At 50.6% G+C, this 9,299-nt stretch overlaps 2 protein-coding genes across 2 annotated transcripts; both read right to left on the reverse strand.

Moving 5' to 3' along the window:
* Positions 1-4,088: 4,088 nt before the first annotated feature.
* Positions 4,089-4,573, reverse strand: BX661DRAFT_190128 (uncharacterized protein). The gene has a single exon (XM_051537627.1). It carries the CDS (start codon positions 4,533-4,535, stop codon positions 4,173-4,175), a length of 363 nt encoding a protein of 120 aa, XP_051388531.1. The 5' UTR covers positions 4,536-4,573; the 3' UTR covers positions 4,089-4,172.
* Positions 4,574-8,120: 3,547 nt separating this feature from the next.
* Positions 8,121-8,608, reverse strand: BX661DRAFT_84541 (uncharacterized protein). Its single transcript, XM_051539516.1, has one exon. It carries the CDS (start codon positions 8,472-8,474, stop codon positions 8,229-8,231), a length of 246 nt encoding a protein of 81 aa, XP_051388532.1. The 5' UTR covers positions 8,475-8,608; the 3' UTR covers positions 8,121-8,228.
* Positions 8,609-9,299: the final 691 nt, after the last annotated feature.

Below are 9,299 nucleotides of genomic sequence, written 5' to 3' on the forward strand. Positions count from 1 at the left end.
ATATCCATTGAGTCGACTGAGGCGTTGACGATGACGTATTATTTTTTATTCATACTCTTTGTTTTGACACTCCACATTTTAGTTGGTCGCTGGATGGCCGATACTTATTTTCCGGATCAGACGACTCGACAATCTGTGTTTGGCGCGCGGCTGGAGATGGATCTCGGATCGGCAAGCTACGGACTGGGTTTAACGAGCGCGTATTTGATTTGAAGGTCATGCCGGTTCCCAATGACCACCTTCTGGTGGCATGCTCGATGGACTACACGATCAAAGTGTTTGACATTGGCCGCATTTTGTCCAGAGCGGATGCCGCCAGCACACACGCTACCACATCCAGGCCGACACTCAGCGATACATTGGAAGTTGGCGACTGCTGCGTGCGCACCTTTGCTGTGCACTCGGCCCCGGTCAAACGCATTGCAGTAATGTACGATCAGCCGCACGAGTTTCTGTCTTGCTCAGAGGACGGCACGGCGCGGCATTTTGATCTCCGCGAGCCGCTGCCAGCACCAGCACCAGCGTTGCGGCACAGACACGCTGCATCGACAAGAGGTGGCCACATAGTCGCCGACTACCAAACGCTGCATGCCGAGCTTCACGCGCTGGATACCAACCCGTTTCAATCGTCGATATTTGCAGTCGGCGGGTCCATCACATCTATCATGGTTCATGATCGCCGAATGCCGCAGCTGGGATCGGCTCATGACATTCAAAGAAACTATTACAGCAACTGGTCTGGCGACAGGTGCATTGTCCGTCTGCGCCGCAATGCGTCGCCAAGCGAAGACGACGTTTTTGAGCGCATATCTGACAACATGGTCACTGGGCTGCGGTTTTCACGCGACACTCCAAACCAGGTGATCGGCAGCTGGTGCTACGACTATGTGTATTTGTTTGATCTTAACCTGTCGAGTGCATACATGAGCGCCACCCGCACTCTCCTTTGCGAAGCAGGAAAGAGATTGCGCAGCAGAGCCGTCGTAAGCGATTCCCAATCACCACCGACAGTGAAGCGCGTGCGCTCTGGAAGCAGAGTGCCAGAGCACCCGTCCCCGGTAGATGCTAGCAGCAGTGGTGATATTGGCGGCAGCGATAACAGGGCGTCTGCTTTGAACCACCGCGCACGCGATTTCACGCGCGGACGGTCGCTCGGTGTCCACATACTCACCAGAGAGGAGGCGCCATACTTGTTCACCAGCGACGATTTGAACGAATCCAGTGAAACCAGCGAAACCAGCGAAACCAGCGAAACCAGCGAATCCACTGACAACATCCAAACTGGCAGTTCAGACTGCCAGGTTAGCCATACCGAAATTTCATACGATGCGGGAGTTAGCTCAGATAGTTTTGTTATGGACTGTTCATCAGCTGTAGACGCGAGCCACTGCAGGGTCTGCCAAGCTGACACAAGCGTCCTGAAAACAGCAATTATTAGGCTGGAGGCAGTAGGCATCCGTGCTAGCGATCCCGACTTGGCGTTGACAGCCACCGAACGCAGCTTGGTTGACATAGTGTTTCGCACTTTTGTGGCGAGCATGGTCGCAAACATACTGCCGCAGGCCCTTGATGCCATGACGTTTGCTTGTAGGCAGCTGGAAGACGAGGGCGTCCAGCCGTCGGAAAGAGCGCTGCGGGCGCTTGTGCCTCTCGAGGAAATTGCCAATTCGGGCGACAAGACGCGCCTTCAAAGCCTGCTCATGGCATTTCATACAGATGCCGGTTTGGACCGTGAGCGCGTTCGATCTATTTTTCACAACAACCGCACCTGTATTCATTCGACTCTTTTTCGCCAAAAATGGAGCCAGCGGTTTCACGGGCACTCGAGCCCGAATTTCGATCCACTGAGCTCCAGAGCCGCAAGCAATCTTTCAAACAACCTCCGAGATATCAGAAGCGACCTCGAAGCCGCATTTAGGGACAATTCTGCCGCACTGCGACTGAATCGCTACAACATGCTCGCACGATATAATCGTGTGCTTTTGGCCTGGGACAGTGCGCGATTGGACACACTGCTGTTCTTGCTGGCCCTCCAGCCGCTAGTGGGCAGCATCAATGACCCACAGCTGAACATGATGCGAGCAGAGTTTGGGGACTTGTCATATCGGCTGGGCGAGCTGCGCTCTAAGATTGGTTCCAGCTCGGAAATCGTTTGTGAGGAGTCACGCACACTTGCTGGGTTTTGCAATGTGGTTGGTCTCGTAGACGATGGCGACGCCAGTGAGTATATCCTCAAATGCCTTTTCCACGAAAACGAGCGATTTTTCGAGATGCCCAAAAGACTTGGGGTCAATCTGTTATGTGAAGTGAAAATTGTGGCTGACAGATTTGAAGCGGCTTACCGCGCATTTGCCGGCAATGCGTTTGCAGGAAGCAGCCCATCAGAATACGCAACTGCTGCAACCCAGCTTGAGCAATGCTGGAGCTCGCTGACCCAAACACAAACCAGTGATTTGCCCTATGCGTATCTGTGGCACAGGTACATTCCCTCGATCAGTGAGCGGTGTAATGGCGGCTGCGAAGAGCTTGAGAATGTTGGAATTGATATCATGCCTGCGTTTCCTTTGAACGCGCCGTTTTCTTGCACTGGCTTTGGGCGCAGTATTGCTACTAGCCCCACAAATGACGAGCGAATGTCGATTACGGACAGCAGTAGTAGCAGGTCCAGATCCAGATCTAACTACAGTATGGGCGACAACTCTGGTAGTGATAGTGATGGTGATAGCGAAAGCAGCATTGGGGCTCATATTCGCCCGCGGTTTTACAGCGGCCAGATCGATTCAGATGTGCTGGTCATGCCACCAAGCGAGGGTGGCTGGCCGCGAGATACATGTGAGTACTTGCCGCGGCGCACAACCAATCGCACAATCAGTAACTCTTCACACTATACTACCGACTCTAGCTCCCAGTCAGGCCTCGCTGATACCCATTCAAGTGATGCAGGTCTCAAGTCGGTGGTTCCTGTTGTTTTGCCCTGCCGGCGGTACACGGGACATTGTAACTTTCAGACAACCAAGGACGTGAACTATCTGTTTGGCCAGTACGTCGCTTCAGGCTCAGATGACGGCAGATTGTTTGTCTGGGACAAAGAGACCATGGAGATTGTGCAGGTCATCACGGGCGACAGCGAGATCGTCAACATTGTCGAGGGTCATCCCTACCTGCCGATTGTCGCCGTCTCTGGCATTGATAGTGAGGTACACATTTTTAGCTTGGCAAAGGGCGGGCCAGTGGCAGCTCACCGCACAAACTTCCCGCTGGTGAAGGGCTGGCAGCTTGCAGAGACTAATCTGATCGACCAGTCTTCCAAGGCCGCATATATTGAAATGGTATATGCGCAGGATCCGTACCAATCAGCATTGCAGTACTCGGGCCACTTTACTCTGCCGCCGGGCATCGACAGTAGTCGGCTGGCTAGAAGCGTCCCGCGCACATTCCCTGCAGTTAGCGAGAGCTGCCTTAGAGACATGGGTCAGATAATAAGCCAAAATGAAGACATGCGGCTCAGCAACATGGCCCACGCATCGCTGACTAATCAGATAATGACAAACATGCTGCTTGGAAACCTCTTTGGAAATGCTGAAAGTGGCGATGACAGTGCCGGGTCGAGCGACTCTGGAAGCTCAAGCAGATCTGACGACTCTGGCGGTTTAGGAAGTCATAGCGGCACGCACACTGCAAGTACCTCCAACAGTATTAACATGGAGGGGAATGTCAATGGCAATAGCGATGATTATGGCGATGACGATGGCGATGACGAAGAAGGTGATGGCAGTGTAGTTTTAGTGGACACTGACATGAGAGAGCACACTGACGGCAGTGAATTTGAGCGTGCGGCAGAGTCAATAGTATACCAGGAGGCACAGCAGCGCCGGCAGCGGCGGTTGCGCTGGGTACACCGCCATTTCGGCGGAACTGGATCCACCTCCGAGGAGTCTGAAAGCAGGTTCTCACCAGAACTGGATGGCTCAACTTTGCACTAGTTCGTTGTTTCAATCCAAATACGGCGCTTGTGTGTCTTGGATGGCAGCACAATGTCATTTTTTAAACTTTTCAAAATACATAAGCACAACGAGCGCAATAAAACAAGTCGATCCTTTTTATAGACACTGACGCAAAATGGACAAAAGAAAAGTATGAGAACTGGTCAAATCCATGAGCGCTCATCGGAGCTACTGTGGTTTGTTGCCCTTGCAGATTATCGACACCAGCTTGTCAGAATTAATGTCGATATCGGCTACGCTGCTTGCGGTTGATGATATTGTAGCATTCCACCCGGTCTTTGCGAGCGGAATGGCAGTTCCAGATATACGCGAGGCAAACTGCTGGTACTTGTTCATTACATCAGGCCTGGTATCCTTCCAAGCGGGGATCGACTGTTTCTCGCCAGTAGCCGCCTCCTTGAGAAACGCTGATGCCCGGTGAAGCTTATAGTTTATAACGTGCGATTGCTCTGTGAAGTATGACGTGAATGCATACACGGCTCCCGACCCAAGGACTAGCCCCGAGATGAATGTTGCGGCGATGTTTGCCATCCTGATTGTACGAATACAAGAAATAAAATACAAATTTGAATTTATTTGAAAAGGGAGAGAAAAGCGAAAAAAGGCAGAGAGCGAATGTTCACCTTAAAAGATACAGACATCATCTGCTCCGACTCGGCGGCTCGGCACTCGCGACTCACACACGTACAAGTTACCCTTGACCAAATCAAAATTCAAACGTGGAAACAGGCGGCGCTCATATGTATATTAAAATGTTGCGCGTATAGACATCCAAGGTTAGCCAGCGGGAATAGAAGAGGCGCTTATCAGACGAGACACTGAGCGTACGGGCAGAGCAACTGGCGGCATAGTTGTGTTTGCTGGCGGCACGAAGCGGCGGGCAGACTTTGTGGAGGATGCCATCGAGTCAGCAAACACGAACGGCCAGTCTGAAAACTTTGTTTTAAAAATGACGTGCTCAAATCCGCGAAGCTCATGCCAAACTGTTGCTGACTTTGGCCGCGGGGGGATGCACACATCTTGAACCAAAATGTTGGCAAAGTTGATTGCACACTTGCGAACAGATACGTTGCCGGGCTCGTCACGCCACCAGACAAACACGTCGGACCAGGTGTCCAGTACCACCACTCCACCCTTTGGCACCTTAAGGAGCATGGCTGCGTTGATATCGGCGCCAACAGAGAGGATTGTAGCTGGCGGCACAGACTCCCAGAATCCATAAATAACCTTGCGACGCTCCAGCGCACGCTCAAAGTCAATGTCGTCGCCCGCCTTGCTCAGTGGCGTGAGTTGGCTATATATTGTTGACATTTCACCTGGCAGCGGTGCCCCACCGTTGTGCTCGGCGGCGTGCAGCTGGGCAAAGAATTTTCTGCGTGCGCTGTCTGCGGTGGTCGACTCGTCAATGACCACCACCGCAGCTCTTCCTACAAGCTCCTTGTCGCGAATCTCCATGGCAACTCTGGTGATTGCATCCCGCTTGATGGCCGATGCATGCGCGCCAATCCAGACATAGACTACTCGCGCTGCCAGGGAGCATATGGATTTTCGCCGATTGTATTCTTGATCTAGCAGTGTCCCCGGAGGCATGTGGTTGTGGATACTTTCTTTATGTAAGCTATCGTTAGCTGGCGCCCAGTCATCGCATGCCATCGGGACTGGTGCGTGCCTGGCAAACAAGCTAGCACCGATCTGGCGAAATAAACACGGGTAGAACAAGAATACGTCCTTGTGGTTGAGGGAAGACACACTCGCGGGCACGCTGACAACATGGAGATTGAACATGCCCTTGCATTTAAACATGGTCCACTGTGTTTTAAACGCATGCTCTTTGGCTACAACATGCGCTTCGTCAAAACTGTCTGTTATGTCGGTCGTCGTAGCGGCAACAGCAGCAGCAGCAGTAGAAGCGACATCAGCGGCGGGTGTTTTGCAAAAAGAACGCGTGCCGACAACAGAGCTCCTTCGCAGCATTGTCGAGACGGAAGCAGATTGGGAGGACGAAATAGAGACAGCACGAGCAAGTTTTTTTGGAATCCTGCTCAGAGATGACGACAAGGTCTTTGAGTTGATCTTTTCGGGAGAAGAAGGAGTAGGAGCATAATGAGAGCTTGCGACCTTTGAGGGAGCTCTGGATGATACAGAACGCTTGAGCTTGGTCAGCATTGTCAACCGAGAGGCGCTGGTTGCATTATTCACTACTGCTGGCTGCGACTTCTCGCAAGAAAATGATAGTGCCATTGATACTGAATCGTCGAACTGAATACTGGTGCCGCTGGATTCATCCGGGCTATCCGGTGCAAGCTCTGGTGGACTTGGTATCAATTTTTGCTTTGAACCTCGAAAGTGGCGGCGCCACCATTTTGGCGAAGATTTTGTGGACATACTGTCATCACTTATATCGCTGCTTTGCGTGCTTCTGTATGAGCTTGAGCGCGAGCACTCCGCAGTTGACGCTGGCGATGCTACTCCCGAAGATGGAGTGGAGAGCTCACCAAAGCCAGCGTCGGAGTTGGGGTTGGAGTTGCAGCTCGTCCCGGTGTCTAATCCGTCGTTAGATGCGCTAGTGTTGGTGCCGGATTTGGCGCCAACTAGTTCATCTACGTCCACCTATTTCTGCTTACAAGTTATTTGCGTGAAGGGCCAAAACACTTTTTTAGTTGGCTTTATATGTGGCACAAAATACAGGTTTGTACAGCGTTTGCATACGTGTAAAATAAGGCACGTATTGGCAGGGAGTGCGTTCACAATAGGCACGAGGCATGTAATGTGCACTTCCTATCTCACATTCCATTTGAAAATTAGTATGCGCCAGCGGGTATTTGCACAGGCATTGTCCCAAGCATGCAAAAACGATTAAATAATGACGAATACCAAAGCGTACAGTGCTATGAAGCAAACATAAAAAAAATGCGCATAATGCGGTTTACTTGCCTCTGGCCTTGGATCCAAAATAGGTGGGCTTTTCTGACCCTGCTCAGTATGTCTGCCACCATCGCTCTGATGAATCAATTTGCTTTTGGTACCAGTCGCCGGTCTGACCAACCCCGATGTCGCAATATCAAAATGTAGGCTTTCCTGCGACGACACCGCAGCCTCCTCGAGTATGAGTTCCAGCACGTCGTGACAAAGCGGTGACCGGCGCCGCACCCGGTTGTAGCTGTGCCCAGTGACCGAGCACACCGAACGCGCATGCAGCAGGCCCCGAGCTAGCTTTTGAGTTGGCGTCCGAAGTGAGTGGAATGGCTCTATTATATCGCTGTCATTCCTAAAGCAAGCGTTCTCAGCATTCAACTGCGTCCTCTTAGTGACATCCACCGTGCGCAGCGTGGTTTCCGTAGTCATTGCTAGCCGGCGTTAGATATCGTTTGTAATGTCAGTGTGACCGCAATGGCAGAAATAATACGAGTATGTGGCTGGGTTAGTGCAAAATGTACGCGGCTTTTGCAAATCAAGCAAGACGGATAAACGTGAAGGGATAGGTATATGGACGAAAACTAATATAAATGATAAAAATGCGATCTTTGGATCAAAACTTCAGATGTGGCGCAAATAGTGTAAATAAAAATTATTTGTAGATATTCAAATCGGATGGAATATGTGTATAGTTGGAAAAGTGCTCGTAAATGCAATAATGATTGTGATGAGAAAGAGAAGGATAGTGGGAGCCACAAAAAGAAAAATGAAGGTATGAGCACAGCACCTCAATGTTGTTTGTGCAAGGAATATACCACTGTAGCGAATGCCCTTCTTTCTGCACAGATGCTGATTTTGGAAAGATCTTTGGAGAGGCGCAATAAAGCGAAATGCAACCACAATAAAACGCGCTGTTCCTCCGACTCGGTCGTAGCAAAACCAGCAGCTGCAGGCAAATGTGGAAAGATACCCGTGCCAAGTGTAGACAGGCAGCGACAGTGGCAGTGGAAACAGCAAGGGCAAATGTTAGTGCTTGACTTGTTTTGTGCAAGTGTCCAAAAAAATACAAAAAATACAAATCGAGTCTATATTTAAAAAAGATAAAAAATGATTACTGAGTATTAAGAGAGAGAGAGAGCGCGCGCCGGAGGATAGGCGAGGGCAAGAGCAAGAAAATGATATGTGGGGTGGGTGTGTGAGAGACCAGGTGGAAAAAGTGGGGCTGGCGTTATCATGAGCTTGTGTGCTTGTACAAATGACAGGGGCGGGAGTAAAAAAAATAGCATGGCATAGCATGGCATGGCATTGCTACGCTGTTTTGTAACAGCATAGCACTCCCATTTTAGTGTCGTCTGGGTATCCGTTTGGCTTAGGATCGCAAATGCCATGCAAAGAGATCAAAATAGAGCGAAAAGACGATCCACGGTTAGCAAGACGATTGTCACTGGCAAGGCCACCGCCCAACACAAAAACAAGCAAACAAAAACAAACCACGCCGAATCTGCTTAGCGGCTGCTGCAGACCGCTCCTTAAATAGCTGACCGGATTTTCCATTATTTATTTTGGATCAATGTGATGTTTGCCAAAAGTATCCGTTACCATGCAAGGGGCTGTAATAACAACGCAGGCAAAGGGTTTTGTTTGTGCGTGTGCAGAAAAAAGTATAGAGAGTGGTGCTGGGGAAAGGCAAAGGGCCAACATTTGGCTGTTTCAGCAAACAGCACGATTAGCGCTGTTAGCGCAAAGTGCAAATAAAGCGGGCCGAGGGTATTTGAAAATTTTGTGCGCAAATCGCCTCAAATGATCGGGACCGACGCATGCACGACAAAAAGAAAGCATTGACGCGCAAGGGAGGAATGAAAGATCGACGGACTCCTCGAAATAAAGCAGCTTCGTGTCGGCATTTTACTGCCGCCAGCACCTGCTCTCAACAGGATGTAGCGCCTGGTGGCGCAAGGACAAGCATTTGTCTCAGTATTTTACGTACCTGAAAAACATTTGACTGGTAGTAATGTAGTATCAAGAAAAGGCGGCGTTCCAACAGCAGTGCTGTTGTTCATGTTGATTTCGCGCCGCACGAATAGACCCTGTGGCGCTGCGATGGTATCTGGATACATCTCCGATCCTTGCTCAATTTCTCGAGCTGCAAATTGGAAGCCAGGTGGCACTGCAGGTGCTGTGGGCTGCCGATGCGCAGTGGGCGCGGCGGTGCCGCTTGTATTTTGGAGCTTGGACCCACAGAGCCGACCGTCACTGATCTTTTGGCACCTTCTCCAACACATTGATTTTTGACAGACGTGATCTACAGACAGTAGGTGCTTGATGTGAATGGATAAGTGGAATTATGCAACTGGGCTACTCAGAATCCAAATGATCCAG

The sequence above is a fragment of the Kickxella alabastrina genome (genome assembly GCF_025024165.1).
Source record: "Kickxella alabastrina strain RSA 675 chromosome Unknown BX661scaffold_57, whole genome shotgun sequence".
Classification (NCBI taxonomy): domain Eukaryota; kingdom Fungi; phylum Kickxellomycota; class Kickxellomycetes; order Kickxellales; family Kickxellaceae; genus Kickxella; species Kickxella alabastrina.